Here is a 20,754-nt window from a genome sequence, read left to right on the forward strand (position 1 = left end):
GTCCCAGCACCTCATCCCGTCTCCCCTGAGGAACCTCCTTGGGGCCCTGAGAGAGCAGACAAGTCAGGGCCACAGGTTTCAGGATGTACCCAAAACACTTGGGGCACAGACAGAGGAATGATCGAAAGGACAGCAGTGAGCTGTGGGTCTGTGCTGCCTGCGCTTCCCTCCCACCTCGGCCTCTGTGAAATGGGGCTAAGGCATACTTGGGGAAACTGCCCTGCACTTCCCCGCGTACCTCGCTTCTCCTTCCTGGTCTGCACAAATTCCGAGTGCCGCAGGGCGCTGGGAGCTGTGCGCCTGTAGAAGCTGTTTCGCTGCAGTACGGAGCCCACCCTGTTTGCTTCCTCGGCCTCCTGCTCCCAGATCTGGCTCCAGTCTGGATGGCCCGTGCGTACCCTGGCGCGCTCTGCTCTGCTGCTGCTCCTGGCTGGCATCCCGGGCCCTGAGGCTGCTCCTTCCAGCCCCCCAGGGCCACTGTAGTCCATGTCCTGCATCTTGGACTGTGTGTAGCAGGTGCCTGACCCCAGGCTCATGCTACCATCTCCTGAGGACCACACCGCAAATGCAGGAGCTTCACAACCTCTGTCCAGACCGCTGTGATCCACAGCATGGCCTCTGGGCTGCCTGTGCCGCTCCAAGTCGTTTTGGTCTGTGACACCTATATACTGCCTTTCCTGCTCTCTGTATGACCCAGAGCCTCCATCCTCTCTATAACTCTTTTCCCCTTCCCTATATACTTCGTTGTTTCCATCCTCTCTATACTGCTTTTCCCACTCCCTATACTCCCCAGAGCCTCTCTCCTGCCTACACCATCTTTCCCTTTCCTCATATTGTCTTTCACCCTTACTGCAGTCCCTAGGATCTCTGACATTCTTACACCACCTTTGCCCCTCCCTATACTCCCCAGGTACTCTGTCCTCTCTGTACCGCCTTCCTCCATCCCGATACTGCCCAGGTACACTGTCTTCTCTGTACTGCCCTTTTCTTATCTCAGAACTGCACTCTCTATATTGAATGCCCTCCCTTTCACACACCCTATAGTTTCTACCCTCTGTGTCCTGGCTTTTGCCTTCCCATGCACTGTCTGCTCTCCTGCAGTCCACATATTGGATACCTCCCTTCCAAAAACCTCCGCAGTCTCCATTCATGTTCCACTGGTCCACAGAGATGCCCTCCCCTCTCCTGTAACCGTTCCAGCCGCTGTCTGCTCCTCGGCAGCTTGGATCCTGCTTGCTTGCCCTGGGTCTGTCATTGCAGCCAGCCTCACTGCACAGCTTGGCCACGTCCTCTCTCCGCACAGCACAACAGTCCTCGTAGTCCCAGCCAAGAGGCCGTGGCTCCTGCCTCAGGTCCTCCACACCATGTTTTGTCCCGGGATAAGTGCACATAGTCCTTCTGGGGTGCGCTGCAGGTGCTGCCTCCCTTTGCCACCTGCTCCCCGAGCCCAAGCTCGGGCTGACGCTGCTTCTCTGCTCGTTCCAGTGTTCCCGTACCAAGTGAAATGCAGGCGTCTCTTCCTGAAACTGGCCAGCAAGGGTGCGAAGAGACACGGGCCCAATCGCTGCCAGCCCTGGCCTCCTCCACCTGCTGCCCCAAGTAATAAGTAACCAGTGCGGTGCAGGGAGCCCGGGCTGGGCAGGCTCTCACCACCCAAACCGGCTCCACAGCTTTGCCAAACCTCTCTGCGGGCGGCTCAGGGGCAGGGAAAAGGAGGGCACTGGAGCGTGCGGAGGACCTGCCCCGAGACCAAAGTCCTCAGGGAAGGGAAACAGACGGTGTGTGAGACGGCGGGAAGCCACAAAACACAGATGAGATACCAGAGCTCCTTCCACTGCCTGCATGCTGCCGGCATGGGGGCTAAATGATGCGGTTTAGCAAAGACTAGACTCTGTTCCACACCTCACTGGGGGAAACTGAGGCCTTCAGGCAGCCCCCCTGCTCAAATCTGATGCTAAGCCCATCCTTTTCCCAGCCCTCACCCACAGGTCCTGGGAAAAGCAGGAGAGAAGCAGCTCCCTATGCAACAGAGCAGGGGCTCCTATAAGAAACCAAGAGATGACCACAATATGCCCTAAACAGAAAGCGGGGAAATCCATGGATGTCATCCATGTCTCAGGTTCTTGCGACACTTGTTAGGTATGCACAGCTAATGCTCCCAGCTGGTAGAAGACAAAAATAAAACAAATGGATGTACTCCAACCTCAGGAGGGCAAGTGCTAATCCTGCCCAAGCCTGGTGATCAGTGAAACCCCGAGGGCGCACACAAGACACACCACAGAAGCAACCTGCAGGTTTTAAACATGTATCTTAGAAAACCACGCGCTTTCTGCTCTTCATTTGGCTCCCAAAAGGATACACCAAGGGGCTGGTGCCCCCAAGGCTACACCAGCCCTTCTTTATTTGCTGGTCAATGCCTAGGGAAAGCTCTTCTCCCTCCAGCATGCCCCCATGTTCCCCTAGTGGCAGCAAGACAGAGGCTGTGCTGTAGGCATGGGGCAAACATGTTTTGCTGAGCTGATGCAACACTGTATTACTGATCTGGCCTGCTGCACCAAAGCTGGGCTAGCAAGCCTAAGACATGCTCTCTGGCCACCCTCAGATGTGTCAGGAGTGATGTGACAGAGCTTGGGTAGGGCACATCTTTATCAACAGGCCAAAGAGGCTACTTATAAATCCTCAGGTCTCTTAAAGTGGTGAAATATCCCCCAGGAATGCCAAGGGGATAACTTGATGGGTAGGACATCTCAGGATAGTGTATTAGTTCCTGCATAAAATTTTCAGTTCCAGTAACCAACAGGGCATGGGTTCCACAGGATACATCCTTTGTCAGAAAGCACTGGGACTGTAGATCAAGATCCATCCCATTTTCCTCTTTCTACCTACACGTTATTTTATCTAGCCTCAAATCCCCTAAGCCTCCTTCCAAGCATCCCTCTCTCACGCCACTGACATGGGGGCTGTTTATCACCCTGTTTCCCTGGTGCACCCGTATTCCGTTGTTCCCATGGGCTCTGCATCAGACACGATCCTGCAGCAAAGTGCCTGGGCTCCACAGTGCTGATAAAGCAGTGGGAGGATGGAGGCAATGAAGTCAGAGTGAGTAATCCCCAGGCAGGAGCTGGCATTTCACTCCACATCCCGCATGCAGCGCCCACATTTCATGCACATCGTGGGTTTTGGTAACAGAACTGCAGTGTCAGAGCTCCCAGAGAACCTGGGGAAGGGACTGTGGGAGATGTATGTGGTCCTGTCTTTCTACTTTGTCTACTGTAATATCAAGTATAGCATAATTAATAGTACTGATCTTTATATGGCCTCTTTGGATTTTGGAACACAAATCTGCTGATATAAACAGGCCAAATTTCTTCTCCCTGAGTAATTTTTCTGGGCTACAACAACAAAAGTCATCTTTTTGGCTACAGACATGCTGCAACTTAAAGTCCTTTGTTGCTGTTACTGCCAGCTCAGCATAATTTTCCTGTCCCGGACTCCATGGACAACAGGAGCACAGGAGCAGGCTTTACTTTTTGCCCACTAACCCATGCCACTCCCAGGCCAAGTTCAGCGCCCTTCTGTGCATGCCCTCTGGTTTGAGTGACAAGTCCCCAAAGGTCTGTATCACCACCACAGCAGAAACCGCAGGAAGCCCAGGGCCCTGACAGCAGTCACACCACAGACATCAACTCAAATCTCAACTGAAGGACCACCAGCAAAGTCACTCTGAAGCTGCTGCTTGCTCCCCTACAACTAAGAGGGGATAAGGCGAGGAGGTTGAACCTGCAGCAGCTGTGTTTTTGCTTGAGAGCAAGGACACGCTGGGAATGCACTAAATGAGGGCTCTGAATGGTGAGGTTGGAAGAGGAGATGGGACAGTTGAAAGGAAGAGAGGGTGGGGAAGGCCAGGGCTGAGGGATGTCCACAGAACAACACGGTGGTTCTCCAAGGTAAAATCATGATGATTTGTACAGCAACAATGCTTACAAAATTACCAAAATAAGGAATTAAAAAAGGAAATAAAAGACTGGCTCCAACAATGCCCACAGGCAGCAGGGGCCAGCCATCCCCCTGGTGCACCCCCATCCCACGCCAATGCAGACTCACCTCTCAGTTCCTGCAGCTCCACGCTGAGGCTCTCAATGTTGGAGTCACAGAAATCAAGGTTCTCCAGGGCCTCTGCTCTCACCAGCTCATCCTGCTGCTCCTCCAGCATCAAGCTTAGCTCAGTGCGGGTCCTGCCATAAGCCTCCAGGTCTTGTTCCACCTCTCCGATCCTCGTCAGCAGAATGGAGCGGGGAGAAGCTGATCCTGCTTGTGTCAAGTCCTCATGTCCCTCCTCCGCCCGCTGCTCCTGGGTGCTGGGCTGAAGCTGTGGAGGGGGCACACTCCTCCGCTGGTTGCTTGATGGAGGCCGGGGTGCAGGCCGGGAAGGCTTCACCGAGAAGGACAGGGACCTGCTTTTGGGCACTCGGCCACCCAGCGTGTGCACGGGGGTTGTCACAAGGCTGCTGGGCCGAGGAGGAGGTGGCCTCAGGGCCTTCCTCCTCTCTGGCTGCCTAGCATGGGGGGCATGCTCAGGAGACCCACGGACAATGTCCTTTTCAGAGCTGTAGTCCAAGATCGAGAAGTGTCGGGAGACCTTGTCCTGCTCAGCACTGGTGCTCGACAGGCTCTTCTCAAACTGCACCAGCTGCTCTGTTAGTTTGGAGTCGAGGTCCGTGCAGCTGTCCCCCTGGGCTGTGAGCGGGCAGCATTCCCCCCAGGTCCCAGCCCCTGTGTCCAGGCCCACCTGGGCACCTCCCAAACTGGATGAACAAGGTTTGGACTTCTCCTGTTGACCATCGACCCAACCATCCAGGTCTTGGGGACTACTATGGCTCTCCCGGGACTCGGAGGCTGCCCACGTGTTTGGAGAAGAAATTGCCTGGCTCCTGCACAGATCTGGCGGGGAGCAGGGGGCCTGCAGAGGCACAATGGGACTGTCTCCATCATGCTCAGGTAGTGCCTGAGTTTCTGAGTTCCCTGGGGAGGCTGAAATGGTCCCTCCAGGTTCCAGCTCAGATGCTTGGCCAGGCCTGCTGCCCCATTGGGGAGGCAGCTGAGCAGAGGGGAGAAGGCCATTGACTGCCTTCACACAGTCAGAGGGAAGGGAGTCCTCTGTACCTTTGGGATGTGATGCTTGGTGTCCTCTGCTGGGAAAGGACTGCTGCTGTCCCAAGTCAGAGCCAAGAGGACCCTCTGACCTCCCCACCATGTGACACAAAATGGTGTCAGGCTCAGGCTGTGCAGCTGAGCCATCTTCCTTTTCCCCGACATCTTTCCCTGGCAAAGGGCAGGCTTCGGAGCAGGTGCTTTCTGGTTCTTGATGGATGCTTCCACCCTGGGGATCTCCGACTCCCACCTTTTCCCTGCAAGGCTCAGAGGCTTCCAGCCTCACAAATCTGTGTGGAAAGATGCCTCGTCTCCCCCTTAACTGCCCCTCCAGCCAGCCATCCTCCAGAATGCCTATGATCCGAATCCTGTCACCCACATCAAAATCCAGTTCCTCAGACTCCAGGGCCTGGAACTGATAGAGGGCAACACCATAGGTGCTACCTGGATCCTCCTCCTCCTTGGGGGGCATCTCCACTGTCCCATTGGTGTCACAAGTCACTGGGGGCTCTGGATCCTCTGATATTCCTGATGCTCGCAGAGGAGTAAGCAGTTCCACAAAACCCTCTGGGAAGATGCCCCTGTGGCCTCTGAGTTCCCCCTCGAACCAGCCAGGCTCTGGGATGCCAACAATGTTGATCACATCCCCTTCCCTGAAGTCCAGTTCCTCCTCCAGCTGAGCAGACAGGTCCATCAGGGCCCGGGCTTGGCCCAATGAGTAGGCAGGCACCTCCAGGAGAGCACTCTGGGACAGCTGATGGCTCCGAACTGAAAGGCACAGCTCCCGCACACATGATGAGGGGAAAAAGCCCTTGGAACCCCAGCTGCTTCGTCCCTGGAGCCAGCTGGAGGCCAGGGACCCCCCCAGGATCACCAGGTCTCCTGCGGGGAATAAGATACCAGTTCAAAACTGCCCTCATGATTGCTCCTCTCCTCTTATTCCTGCCTCCCCATGCCCTCGTGGCTGTGGGTAAGGTCTGGCACTCTGTACAGAGCGCAGTGCATGTTAGGGATGCACAACAGCACAGAATGGAGGTCAGGCATGAAGCATCATCCATCTCTTGCACACACGTATCTAAGATACACAGTTTTGGCTCCATGACTTTCTAGCTAAGCCATGAAGATGCACCAAAGCTTTGATTTCTCCCCAAATGCAAGTCTAAGATTTGGGCATTGGAGGGCAGTTAAAAGGCACCTGTAAGTCTAATATGATCACACAAATCCCAACATTTGGAGTTTCGAGAGTAATGATGAATTATGAGAAATCAGCATTTTGAGGTGGCAGGAGCACGAAGGTCTGTGGTGGATTGGACATGACCCATGTAATGAAGTATTAGGAAATTCTCTGTCTCTACTGCCACCTGAGGCAGGATGCTGTGGCTAGGTTCATGCTTCTGGAGAGACAGGTGAGGGGTCTGAAATGCAAAGCACAGGAAGGGAATGGAGATTACCTCTCTGCAATGACAAGCTCCCTGGCTCTTGAGATGTGAAGTCACTGGTACAAACAAACAGTTTTTCTCCCTGCTTCAAATGGGGAATATCCACGGGTTCCACAAAGCTGCTAGGGAACTGCCCTAAAATGAGAAGCAGTTGTCAGCAATGAGTCTTTCCTCTATCCCACCAACACCCCCCACACCCTCCTTCCAGATTTTGGGATCTGTTCACCTCTTGCTAAAGGAAAATAGCGAGCTACCCAGGGTGCTTCAATAGCATGATGGAAGAGAAACGATTTTGGGAGTCAGGAAGTCCTGAGGTTTTAAATGCTTAAGAGCTAACAGAGAAGCTTTGTGCCCTCGGCTCAGTCCAAGGAACCAACAGGCTGTGTTCATTGCTGGGACTGTGCCATGGGCAAGGAGTTCCTGGGAACAGACATACTAGGTTTTCTCTGCTTTCACTGCTTGCTTCCCACTTCGGAGCTATGATGGGGACTGAGAGATCCAGTAGTGCTGGACCACAAGACCAGTGTCCTGTGAGCGGGCACATCCACCTGGTGCTCCGCACTCTAAGGCTTGGCTCCAACACAACTTCAGTGCAGAAGTCAGGCCACCAGACTTGGGACAGCCACACCTGTGAGTCATAGGCTTCGTCACAGCTTCAGCACTGCTGAGGCTCCAGGGACCCTTCCCACTTTATCACCTGCTGTTTCACCGTGGCACCCATGGCTGGATGCTCAGCTATTCTGAACAGGCCACAGCCAGATGGGCAGTGCACATATTTTGGCCATCATGAGATACCACTTAACTACTAACTTCAGTCCTGGAGCGCAAGATGTGTCAGACCCCACTGCAAAAGCTGCTAAAAGTGTCATTTATAATTTGTGACAAGGAGATACAATGGAGTATAGGCTAGTAGCACTTGTAGCATTCACTCTTGATGACCCACTATGGCATCCACGTTCTCCAATAAAACCTGGAGACACAATATCCTAGACACCCAGAACTTTGCACTATGTTTAGGCAGTTTGGCATCTGCTGTCATGAACATGAGGTGCAAACAGCAGCCCACAGGCTGCTAGCCTCAGTGGCTTCTTTCACAGTCTTAAAGAACTCTACCTCTTTCTCCATGTCTTAGTTTCCTGCTCTGGACATAGAAACAACCTAATGCTGGTGGAAAGGAAGTAATGGAGCTACATTAATTAGTCCCCACATTATTAGTGGTAGGTTGCAGCACCTCCACAACTTCTATTCAAAAGCACTTTTTCAATCCCCTACAACTTGAGCTTAGAAAACTGGACAGACATCTACAACAGCTGTTCCAAGGGAAAGCAGGAATGCAAGTGTGTTTTGAGTTAAAGGTCATTAAAAACTATTCAGTTTGACTTCAGCATGTTTCTTTATCTTTGAGCTACGACACACATCTGCTTATCATTCCTTAATAGCTTCATATTCTTGAGAACAAGTGCATCAGTTATGCTGGGACACAAAACCGTGGTGAAGTAGCTACCGGTGATTTCTGCAGAAGTAATTTGTGCCCAGTGACTTCAGCAGCCACAGGCTCACTCAGTGCCATTTATCAGCTACACAAAGCACAGGAGAGAAGTCCTCCTCTCCACCTCTGCTCCTGCCCATCTTTGTTTTAGCCAGGAGACAGCTCGTGGCTCTCAGCAGAGCCCAGACTGCTGCAACCATAGCAGCCCCATCTCCACAGCCAGTGAGGAAACTCCAGTCCCACACTCATGCTGGAGACAGAGTCAGTCAGGCTTATGCTTTGAAGTGGCCTGGTTTTCATCTCCCTGAGAGCTCACACATCCTCTAAACATCAGTGTTAAGACAACAAAGAGCTGCTTAAAAACGGGCCATGGGACTCAAAGTGTTTCACTAAAAGCATTTTGCTGCTTCTGAAGTTTCTCACATTCCTCCAAAAGTCTGAGAGACTTGCACACTCCTTCAGGCACCCAGATATTGATGGCAGCTTGTGCAGGAAAATGCTTTAGAGTTGAGAGGAGGAAGCGGGGCTGAGTCAGAGGGCTCAGCAGGACACACGGAATCTGTCGCTGTGTCTCCCACTGACTTGACCTGACGAGGTCACTTGGATATAGATGCATTTCCACTCTCAAAGCATTTGTTTCCTCTTTTCCCTTACACTGCCACAGCGGGTCAGCACATAAACTAGCCACGAAATGGGCTGTCCCACCACAGAGGACGAAGCACCTCGTACTGTGAAGCTCTTGTCTCCTCAAGAACTGACACTCCACTAATCTCTCTCAAAAAATAACACACGAGGTATCTGAAGAGTTGACTCAAAGCTGGCAGGAGACCAGTGGTGGGGAACCCGCACCCTCAGTCCCAAGCAAAATCCAGTGAATGATTTAGTAAAATAAATCTGGTCCTGCACAGTACTGGCCAAGGAAAGGCGTGCTCATGGGGTGGAAATTTAGCTGGCATGTCTACAGACCCAGCTGCAGGCATTTCCAGGTCTTACCTGTGACACCTTCCTTTTTGCCAAGGAGCCAGAACTCATCCACCACGGCCAGCACCTCAATGACATCTCCCACGAAGAGGGGCAGCTCTTCAGAGACACTGGGACAGAAATCAAAGACTGCTCGTACCACAGAGCCAGCCTCCATTGTGCAGGGCCTGAAGGTGGATCAGTACCTAAGGCCGAGACACAGAGAGAAGTTTGTTAGCAGCCAGGAACACCTGAAATTATCACATATACACTCAGAAAGCAAAACCCTTCCTGAGCATGAGAGGCAGGAATAGTGTGAGGGAGTCCTGTCCTGAGCTCCCTGAAACCCCTCACCACGTGAAGCCACAGATGCCAGGGTCTCCAGCAATGAAGCCCCCATGGTCCAGCCTACTTTGTTCAGCCTCTCTGGCTGTCTCTGTGGGGACACATGTTTGCGCTGCCCCGGGAGGAGAGACGGTGAGAAAATTGGAAGTTAATTCCTGTCAGGAAGGAAGCAAGAGGAGGGGAGGAAGCTCAGCGCTTCCCTGACACGCAGGGCAGGGCCCTGAGCCCGCCAGCACCGGGCAGGCAGACAGCAACACTCACGCAGTCCCACCGCACATACTGCGGCACGACGGGCACAGGCATCCCCCTTCCCATGGCACCACTCAGAGCCACAGGAACCATCTGCTGGCACAGCATCACACTTCTGCCCAGCGAGAGAAGAGGCACTAAGTCTTCTTGGGCAAGCTCGGCCTACCTCACCGGTGAACTCTTCCTACCTCTGCCTGGGCTGACCCAGTCTGGGCACCCTTAGACCCAGCTGGAAATGCTCCTTCTGCCTTCTAGGTACCAGGCTCAGCCATCTCTGAGAGGCCTCGCCATGGCTATTGGCAAAAGCCAGGCTGAGATCAGGGTACAGACCCTGTTCATGGCTCTGGGAACCAAAGCTGAAATTCCCACTGGCAGAGAACCCCAAGGCAGGCAAAGACATCCTCATCAAGGGCTACGTTCTACACCCAGCAAGATTCCCCCTTCATCTGGAAGTGGCTGCTGAGCTGGGACACTTTTCTGTCTCACCTTTGCTTTGTAACAAGCAGCCTCACCATCGAGGCACTTTGTCACACCGAGGCAGCAGCAGTTCTGCAGCTTCAGCTGCTCCTTCCCCCCTTCCCAAATCCCTCGGGAAGTGAACTGAAAGGTGCATCCGTCCAAGGCAATGAGGAACCCTCAGATTATTCCTCAACATCTGCACCTCAGACCAGTGAGTACTTCCTGTCATCTTCCTGTCTCACCACAGTTACAGCAGATCACGGCACTGCTGACAACGGCCTGAAGTGTTTTCAGAGCCTTACCCTTCAGGACACCAGGACATCAGCATCCTCCCCACCAGCACCCACCCCAAAACAAGCTGCTTTCCTCCCACATCACAAGGACAGCCCAAGCTCCATCCTGTCAGATAGAACTTCCCTGCAAGGGAACCCAACCTCCTCCCCTCCCAAAGCACCTCTGTGTGCACCATGAACAGTCACCTTCCAGGCACCGCCCAGTCAGCGATACCCATCCTGTACTCACCAAAGGCTTGTCAAACAGTCCCACCTAGCTAACAGCAGAAAGAGCTCAATGACAACACACACCAGCACCCACAGCAGACACATGGGGCTCCTGGGGCCCCCATTTCTCCCTACAGCCACGCACGGCACACCTGATTCCCGGAAAGTCATGAAGAGGGGACGCTAACACAGGGAGGAGAAAAACATCCCCGCTGACGAGGTGCAGCCAACTTCCAGCGCGAGTGCCAGCAGGGGATCCAGCCAGGGAAAGGCTTTCTGCTGACGGGACTGCTCTGTTTATCCAGTCCGACTCACCTCCTGGGAACAAAGCGGGTTTGTGCTCGGCAGGAACAGCTTCCTCAGCACGTCCCTCCCCACCCGCAGCCATGCGCCCACTGCAGCCAGCAAGCTGTGCCCTGGCCCCTTGCCACCCTCACCTCTGCTGTCCTGTCTGTCACTCCTATTGCTCACCACTGCCTTCCCCGTAGCACATGGGCTCCTTGGGGCACAGTCTGTCCCTTTGTCACCAGCGATGTGCTGGCTGTACAAACAAAGAGCCAAATATCCAGCAGCCGACAGCACTTCGCCAGCAAAAAGAGATGAATGGACTAGAGTAAATCAGGAGCACAAAGAGCTCCAGTTCAGGGCAGCGGGAACCTACTGAAGCAGAAAGAGTAACAGTATTAAAAACATGACCATGTGGAGCAGGGAAAAAGATGGGAAGAGCCATCAATGAGCTTGGAAAGACTAAAGACAAGGAAGGAGCCTCATGCTGTCCAAGGTGGGGTGGCCAGGACACGCTGCTGCGCACTCTGATGGGAACAGGAGAGCAGCAGCAACAGGCGCAGCAGCAGCAGCCCCGAGCAGGCAGCCCAGGCTGCCATCCAACACACAGACAGGCTGACGGCTTCTGTGGCACTGGGCACTACTGAGCTCAGGGTCCTAAAATCCTTGCCATAGTCAGAATACGCAAACTTCACAGCTGCACTGGGCAAAGGGGAAAAAAGTATCTCAGGCATAATTGCTGCTTCAGGGTAGTTTCTCTAGGAGTATATGATGTTGCAGTGAGATTTCTCGCATTTTTTCTGTCAAAGGTGTAACATAAGAGTAAGCTGAGGGGTGGAAGGATTATAGCACCTGTGCTGCAGACCCAGGCCCTGGCTTTGCTGCAGCCACTGGGGCTGAGGATATGGCTCTCCCACTCCCTGGTGCTCAGATCCTGCCCATGAAAACAGCAGTGTCCTGACCTTAACTCCCCTGCAGCTCTACAAGATTTTCCAGTGAGACAGAAGATTCAGAGGAGCAGGCAGGATTGCAATCGTTCTGCCATGTAGATATTAATTGCAGTTACAATAAAACATGGACGCTAACATACTCACGAGAAAAGCATTCCCTGATAGCCAGCCCCTGAGGTAAGAAAGCATGAAGTAATTTCTGAAACTGCCAAAAAAAGTATCCCAACAAGCCCATGTTCCCTCACAATACCAAGAAGAGCAGGATCACTCCCTGACTCCATCTGAATCTAGACAGTGTGCCCCTGTATTTGAAAGCTGTGAATCAGTCCTGTGGGGTTTGCTTGCTCTGTAACACAAACGGAACACAAAATACTACATTTTCCAGGACCTTGGCTTGTCTTACTCCATGGAGTACTGCCTGCCAACGTTTTCTCCAAACCCCCACCTAGAGAAGGAAGCCTCCCAGCATCTTCCAGACTGGAAACTTACTGAGTCTAACTCTTCAGCCTTAATGCTGGACCCGAGGTTCTCCGAGATCCACCCTAGATCTGGTGAAAACAAACATCCAGCAACAGCTCGCACAGAGGCTCCAGCAGGAAGAGCAGACTGCAGGGAGAGCTGTGCTCCGCCTGCGCTCCCCACTGAGTCACGGCCAAAACCCGTCCCCTCTCACCTCAAGGATGGGTGATCCCTGTCTGCCAGGGGGAGGGAGGGAAGGAGGCCTCCTCCACAACTGAGCAAACACTGGGCCTGCCTTTAAGCTGGCGGAGGTCAGGACTGCAGACTGCAGCAGCCCCACACCCAAAGCGAGCCTCACTGTGCAAGTATGAAGCTGCCGCGCAGCAGTGAACCGGCCCCGCTGGGAACACGCTACTCTGCCTCACTGCCGGGTCCTGCACAAACTCCCCGACGAGTTCCCCGTGCCCATGGGCAGCCTGCCCAGTGCCAAGCTCCAGCCTGACACAACAGCATTGTGCAGCACGGCAGAGAGTGGATTCCTAGAGCATTAATCACTCCCCCCAGCCTGACTGCATGCATGCTCAGCACACATTAACATCACCTCCATGAACGACTGCCTGTCCCATTTTGCCATTAGCTCTGGAGCATGTCTGGTCTGGCGTGGGCTGATTAAAGGAGGGACCAGAATGAAATGATGGCTATTAACTCTCTTACAATACTGTTTTGAGACCTTCAGCAAAGGCTGGATCAAGCCACAGCAGCCAAGAGAACACATTTACACACTGACTCACACAACTCCCTGTATGCCTCCTCTCTTTTTCTAGCTGAAATGGGACAGGGTAAGAAGTCTCAAACAACGGACTCAGAAGCACCAAATTATTGACAGGCATTTGCTCCAAGTGCCATCAGTTAGATGAAAGCAGACCTATAGAAGATTGTGCTATAAATGCCTATTTTGCATCTTTTTGATGCTAAGTGTGAGCAAATGAGTCACTGATGCATTTCTGTACCTTAGAAACAGGATTTCTGTCTCCCCTGCTTTTTACTGGAAAATGCTGAAACAAGGATTTCAAGCAGTTAAGAACTAAGGCAGCATCATGAAAAGACCATTTCAGGCTGATTACAAAAAGTATTAACAGCCTCAGTAAAAGGAGAAACCCAAAGGGTTTGCAGACAGCTAATCCCACGGCATACCCGAAGCGCTGATCAGATCATGAGATACAGAGCAGTAACGGATGGATGCCGCAAATCTAGCTGAAAGAAAACCAAACTTGACAGGTGGTATCACCACTTGTTTCCCACTAAATAACACTGTTTCCCTCTAAATAACTACCTCTCACTCAAGAGGTAGCACTGTTAGAACTGGCTATGGTCAGCACTGTAACTGAGAAACTAACGTAGCACCAGACTGCAGCCTTCCACAGGCAGACTGGGTCTGAGCCAGTGGGACAAGTGGATTCTTGTGCAGCAGATGTCTCTTTAAAACCTTAGAGCCTGTCTGAGCAGTAGATCAGGAAGCAGCCAGATTCCCAGAAATGTCCAAAAGCCAAGTTTGTTGCAGAAGGAATAAATGTATTAATTTAAAAAACATTAAATACCACCCGTTATCTTTTCTTAAAATTTAAAAATGTCATACATTTCACCTATGCCTTTTCACACTACCTTCCGTACGTAGCTTAATGCCAGTTCACTGGAAACACAATCCGCCCCCAGAAAAGGGAGAAGCCCCTCAGGCCCATTCACTGCACTCTCCAGCCACTGGGTCTGGCTTTGGTAAGAGACCTGCTGCAGCTCTTGTTGCACCCTGGGCTGCAGGATGGGTATCTAACATACAGTGGGAGGAAACCAGGAGTGATTCTTGGCTTTTCATACCATTGTGTCAAGAGCAGAACTTATCAACTTCATGCCGAGGCATTCCTATCCTTTTCCTGTGTTCCTCCCTGTGGTCTCCACATCTAGAAAGCCCTCCTTCCCTCCTCCTTACCCCACTGCATCTGCACAGCCTGCACGGTCCTTATCCACATTTTGAGGGTAGGAGATTGCCTGCACACCAGCACACCCTGACCGCTCACACCAGCCTTCAGAGCTGCCTCGCCACCCACAGTCACTCCCCCTGCACGCGGCAGAACATGTTGCTCTGTAAGCTCCCAAAGGTCCTTGCTCGCCTGCACATTCCTGGGTGGAATAAACAATACCCCACTGAGCCAGGCTGCCTGGGCCCCAGCTGGAGATGGTGCCAACAGTGACTGAGGCTGCAGCAAGCTGCAGAGCTGACCCTACAAATCCCAGCAAACAGACAAGGCAGCAAGCAGGGCAAAAACCCACCAAATGGTGTGGAGAAGAGGAGCCTTCTCCCACCAGGGAAATGCTGACCGCTGCAGCCTCTCATTAGGAAGACGCTGCTTGCCTCAGCAGATCCCAAAAGAGACTCCCTACTAAGACTCATAGGGGGAAACAGGAGATTTCCTCCTATGTACTCCATCTCCTAACCCCATACGGCTCCCAGGCAGAAGAGGAATCTCCCCACTTTAAGAGATAGCTTCTTTTCCTTCGTCTGTGACCTTACATATAAAAAATAATGTTTAAATGACTACATTTAGGTTGAATCACCAAGTGCTCCAGAATCAGGACTGCCAAGGACAAGGGCTGCTTGAGCAACCTCTGGCCTCCTGCTGCACATCTGTAACAGTTTGAGTATTTGCGCCCTGAGTTCTGCCACATACCACACAAGTCATTCATTCAAATCCCTTCTTCCCTCCGGCTGGGCAGCGGCTGTCACAGCGTTCTCACCTGCTCCGTTGCAGGATGTGGCTGAGGACAGGCTTGGTGGCATCTGTGTGGGGTAAGCATAGCTTGGGGAGGAATTAAGAGAAGCTCGTGCTTTGCCAGGCGGCAGGCAAATGAAAGTCATCTGGAAACTAGTGCACAGCATCAATTTTTAATGCAAAGCAGAACACCTTGCCACAACATGGGAGCAAGGAGTCTGTGACGGATATTTAATCTCTGGCACTGGGGACTCAGGCATGTAAAGGGCAGAACACCAGCTTAGGGGACAAGAGTTTCCCAAATTCACTACAGAGTGGCTGCACCCACCTCACAGACCCCATTACTGAGTCCTGTCTTCTCCCACACTGAGTCACACAGTTGTTTCTCTTGCTGGTTTTGCAGACATGATACAACTTGGAACAAGGAACAGATAAAATCCCAAAGCAGCACTACTTCTGCTGTGCAGTACCTGTGGCTGGGATCCCAGGGGTGAGTAGGGCACAACCATAAAATTAGTCATTACACCTTGAGCACATATTCAAAACAGGTTGAACTGGGGCTACAACACTGGAGCACTTGACTTTGCACCCCGAACAACATTTTTAAGGCAGCTTTTGGACAGAAGCCCATTACAAAGCTTGGGCTGCTGGGCAGGGAGTCCAGAAATCTGGAAATCACTCAAGTTTGACTTAGAAGCTTTGGTCTTTACCCCCTGTTCTGCTCCACTCATTGTCTCCAAAGAACCCAAATCCCTGTCAGGGGCTCTGCTGACACCTGGCATCACGCGGACCGCTTCCTTTCAGAGCCCCAAGGTGCTCCTGAGACGGACGCAACAGATCTTATTTCCTAACAGAAAGGTTCTAAAAATAAGACAAAGTAAAACCTGTGTCACTCAGAAGTGAGGTTGAGCAATCCTCAGAATGTGATTAGAAAAATACTTTTGCTGAAGGTTGAAGGGAAATTATCAGTTAATGTAGTGAAGTGCTCAGGTAAGCACAACTCAGGCTGTCCCACCCAAGCTCACATCAGCACCATCACAAAGTCCATCTGAACAGTCACCCACCCAGGAACACTTCAACTTCATGCCAAACCCTGAGACATCACACATGTCCCATGATGGCTCACAGAGCTGGTGTTCTGCAAGGCTCTGAGTGTCACTCCTTTCCTCCCCGCTCCTGCTCGGTTCCTCCTGTCCCATTGCTAACTTATAATTTCTCTAACATTATTATATATTCATATGAGTTTTAATGTCACTGCTAACCCTCACTGGAGCAGCTGGAAAGAGAACTGAAACCTTTGGCCCTGGCAGAGCAGCTGATTTTGAGAAAAAGAACAGCTGAAACAGCCAGCTCAGAAATGTGGGCATTATCGGCACTATGGAGGGCCTTGCAAACAAGCCGGACAGATTTGGATACAATGCCCAGCACGACGTGCAGCCAGAGGAGTGAGTCAAGATGAGGGGGATGATGGTGACGTCTTGTAGCACAGTACAGGGGCTGTATTTGGCAAAGCACCTGCAAAACTGCAAATTCTGTATCTACAAATGCTTTTGGGTCTTTTGCAGAAGAAAAGACAGAATCGTAATGGAAGCAAAGGAGAGAATGGCAGAGACAAGAGCTGAGAGCCTTTTCAGAAGAAAGTGAAAGTCATGGAAACATGACAACCCTCAAAACAGATGTTAATGCTTATGACACAACTAGAGGCTTCCTAGGTACTATGGCAAGGAGAAGCAGATGTGAAAGCACAGAGGTGGGATGGAGTACTTCAAAAGGCAGCATGTGTGAACTCAGACGCCAAACTGTCAAGGATGGGCTCAGCTAAGGCACCACTCAAGGTCAGCAAAAATGTCAACACGGGAGCAGCAGCAGCAGCCTCTCAGGAGGTGCTGAGTGTGAGCCAAGCCTCCATCCCCTGGTGAGGCCACTGGAGGAGGCACCTCCAGTTCCTCTCTGTTAAAGTACAAGGCGACAAGGTCAGGCTGGCAGCAATGCAGAGGGTTTGTGTTTGCTGCAGTAAAACCAGGAGGGAGCTCTCTGGAGTTTCTCTTCCCAGTCTGCTGCAAGCAGAGCAGTTGCTCTCAGAGAAGCAGCCTGCGAAAGCCCAGCGCTGCAGCCTGGAGCTTCTGCTCTCTGTGTGCAACCACCTGTGCCACCCTTCACCAATGCCCCTGCTCCAGGCTCTCAGTGCCAAACCACCCCAGGTCCTGGATGCCCACACTGTTTCTACAGGGCCAGGTGCTTCCTTGCAACAAGCTGTCCAGGAAACACCAGCCACTCCCAGCTGTATGCCTGCCTGGCGATGACCCACCCCAGTTACCACTGGCTGCACAGACCGAAATCCCAACGGCTGCAACGTTGGAAGTGGACGGGCGGCTCCCGCTGCACCCCACAGCTGCTCCACGCTGCCGGGATACCCGCAGTGCTCCCGGGACAGCGTGGGCGCCGTGGGACGGTGCCGGCAGGCACAGCGAGCACCCGCCCGGGCACGCAGGGCTGGACGGCCCCGCGCTGCCGCAGCCTGGCCGAGAGCACCCGCCCGAGCGAGCAGCACCCACCCGAGCGAGCAGCACCCCAGCCGGGGCACCCGCCAGCGCGGCGCAGGGCAGCCCCCGGGGCGGGCAGGGCCTCGGCGGGGCGGCGCGGGGCAGAGGGTGCCGGTGCGCGGGCAGCAGGCGGCGGGCTGAGGCTGGGGCCGCGGCAGGGGCGGGGGGCCGGTCCGCGCCAGGGGCCCGGAGCACGCGCAGGCCGGGCGGCCGCGGGGCGCGCAGGGCGGGGGGAGACGGGCGGGCGACCGGCGGGGCAGCGGCGAGGCCGGGTGGCGGCGGGCAGGAAGAGCACGGCTCACCCCGGCCGCGCTTAGCGGGTCCCTACCTTCTCCAGGCCCGCTCCGGGCGCCGCGGCCGCTCCGGCCCTGCGGGTCCCGCTCCCGCCTCCGCCCCCCGAGGCCGCCCAGCCCCGCCCGGGCCGAGGCCGGCCCGGCCCCCAGCGCCTGCCCGGCCTCGCAGGGACCCGCACGGCCCCGCGGCCCGCCCCACCGCCCAACTTCCTCCGCCCGACCCGGCCCTGCGGACCCGGCGTGGTGCTGCCGGGAGGCTGCGGGCAGAGCCGGCGGGCCGGGCCGGGGCTGCTCCGCGGGGCCTGGCCCGTAGCCTGGGGACCCCCGGGTGATATGAGGACATCCCTCTTGGCAGCACCGCTCGGCCCCAGGCTGCGAGACACCCCCCCCAGCGGCTCACGGGGACACCCTGACGTAGGACACGCTGCCCAGCGTGGGGTGACAGGCGTGGGGTGCAGCCATTCCCGTAGCTGACAGGCTGGGCACAGCACCTGCGTGCCCTGCACCCCTGCTGGCTGCTGCCAGCGAACCGCGGAATCCGGCACGGAGCGAGATGGGCAGCTGCCTGTGCGAGCCCTCTCCCGCCTCTTCCCTGCAGAGTGCTGCCGCCTCGCAGGCAGGAGCAGCGCCAGGGCTGCCCTTTCCCACTGCTGCCTGGTCCTGGGAGTCTCGCTGCCTTGTGGGGTTCAGCTTTGGCAGCAGCTGACAAGTGGGTCTACACTTTCCATCTGCTGCAGTCTAGGTTTTGATGCTAGGAGCTGGCTTTGGCTGCTTGGATACAGCGTAAAATCACATCAGCACCAAAATAGAGAAAAACAAATAATAATTAAAAAAAAAAAAAAGGTGAGAGGAAGGGCCAGTTTGTGCATCACAGAGAGGTCAGGCACACCGAGTACACTTGTTCTTGTACTGGATTTCCCAGCAGGCCAAAAAAAGCCTCCATGCCCCAAGGGATACCATCCTTCAGTAACACGCTGTAAAGCCCCAAGTCTCTCAGCCCCCAGAGCAGTTGTCGCACTTTTTTGTGCATTTAGCTACACTTTTCTCTATGGTAACCACCCAGATCCCGGCTTGGCTTGCCACCAGCCTGGAGCGGGGTGTGCAGAGTGCGTCGCACACGCCGCGGGCAGAGTCGTGGTGGTGCGTGCGCAGGCTGGGCGCTGAGTCCCCATCTGCTCTGCCAGGGGGACCCACGCCACTGGCACAGTGTGATGCCACTGGCAGAGGGCCTGAAGCTGCACAGGGAGCTGGGTGCTCTCTTCCCCGCAGGTACAGTTGCTTGTATAAGGTTTGCTGGAGCTGAAGAATGGACACAAGCCCTTGTCACAGGGCTTTAGATGTTGTCCTCTGAGCCCAAAAGTTCTGCTGTTCTTGCCTGCTGAGACAGGTTTTGAGCTTTTTCCATAATTCCAATCCCTCCTGCAACCTTTCACCTCTGTTGACATCCCTAGCAAACCTGCCTCACTCTTCAAGTTCAGTTGTTTGTATTTTCTGCCTCCTTTTTGCCAGTCACAGAAACCAGCATGCATTGCATGCACGGAGTCCCATCTGCACCCCTCACTGAGCTTCCTGCTCATCCCCAAATCCACACAGTCTTGCTTGTAAGAGTTCTGGTTCATTCTTCTGGGCTTGGCTTCACTTTGTTTACATGTTTCTCCAGTGTCTGCACACAGCTCAGGTCCCCTCATCTCAGAAAGGATAAATGAGAATGGAAAAAGATTCCAGGGCAGGCAGTGAGGATGCTCAGAGGTACGGGAACAGATTCTGTACAGTGAACAATGGTGTAGGCTGGGTCACTTCAGCTTGGGAGAAGGACATATGGTGTAAGAAGAGGTATACAAACTCATGAGTGGCCCAGAGAGTATGAGGGGGAATCAACTGTTAAAACCATTTCTTCTGACACAAACCTGTCAACTGCTTTTGCTTTGACTGGAGCCTCAAAGGAATACGAAACCACTGCACTGCAGATGTGTGTCCAAAGGTTTAGCGCTGCTTTTAGCCCACGCTTCTTGCAACACTGGGGGCTAAGTTCATGGCAAGCCTTGGAGAGGCGTGCTTAAGAGAGTGCTGCCTCGGAAACATTTTGTAACCATGTTTTCACGTGGAGAGCTCGGCCGTGGCCAAGTGGAGCTTTACCAAACTGTTCAACACAAAAATATTCAGAGCTGGGAGGAGAATGAGTTGGACAAATCCCAGCCTAGAGAGAGTCCCTCAGAAGGTTGTGTCTTGTAGGAACCCTCTTATAGGGGAAAAGCTTACCACCAAAGCTCTAACTTTGCTGCTGCTCCACTGACCCCACAGCAGGCAGCTAGGGTGAGTGATGTGGCCTCCTGGACTGCTCGTCCTGTTTCAAACAGAGAAGAAATCCCTCTGCTCTGACTCCACCCTGGAAAATAAGGGGAATTGAGATGGTTTTACATTGTCTAGGACCACAAGAGGGCAACATGGGCTCAGCAAGGCGACCTGTGACACGGTTGGGATGTAGGTGATGTGGGCAGCTCTGTGTGGGCTGAGCATCACCCCATCCAGGGGCCACCCAGCTGAGTTAGCCAAGTGAAGGCTACGCTCTGGAGCACCTTCCTTGCTCTCAGCTCCACACACATCCTCAGGGGTGAGCAGTTAGCTCAGCCAGCTGAGCTAGTGCTGTGGTTGGGGGCAGCAGTTAACATCCAGCACGTGGGGCAGATGCATGGTGACAGCAGACCCTTCTGCATGCTGCATGGGGCCAGGCTGTGGGGTGCAGGGTGCTCTCCCTACGTGCAGGTAGGATGCTACCTGCATGTCCACCAGGAAATCTTGTGGATGAACATGTGCTGACATGTGGCTTCAAACAAGAGCGTCCAGCATCTGGAGTGATGCTGCTGGGC

At 53.7% G+C, this 20,754-nt stretch overlaps 1 protein-coding gene across 5 annotated transcripts in view; it reads right to left on the reverse strand.

Annotated features, from left to right (window-relative positions):
- Window positions 1-18,077, reverse strand: part of DNMBP (dynamin binding protein) — a 34,847-nt gene extending 16,770 nt beyond the window's left edge. For 3 of the 5 annotated variants that reach the window (XM_065067216.1, XM_065067215.1, XM_065067213.1), the window contains exons 1-4: window positions 17,923-18,077; window positions 9,073-9,245; window positions 6,603-6,725; window positions 4,105-6,033 (exon numbers count right to left, since the gene is read on the reverse strand). In XM_065067216.1, the coding sequence (XP_064923288.1) occupies window positions 4,105-6,033; window positions 6,603-6,725; window positions 9,073-9,217 (2,197 nt within the window). In that variant the 5' untranslated portion in view covers window positions 9,218-9,245; window positions 17,923-18,077. Of the gene's footprint in view, window positions 1-238; window positions 2,417-4,104; window positions 6,034-6,602; window positions 6,726-9,072; window positions 9,246-9,393; window positions 10,570-17,922 lie in introns of those variants that run through there. The other 2 variants (XM_065067214.1, XM_021293796.2) reach the window with 2 other exon arrangements.
- Between the last annotated feature and the right edge of the window lie 2,677 nt (window positions 18,078-20,754).

The sequence above is a fragment of the Columba livia genome, chromosome 6 (genome assembly GCF_036013475.1).
Source record: "Columba livia isolate bColLiv1 breed racing homer chromosome 6, bColLiv1.pat.W.v2, whole genome shotgun sequence".
NCBI lineage: Eukaryota > Metazoa > Chordata > Aves > Columbiformes > Columbidae > Columba > Columba livia.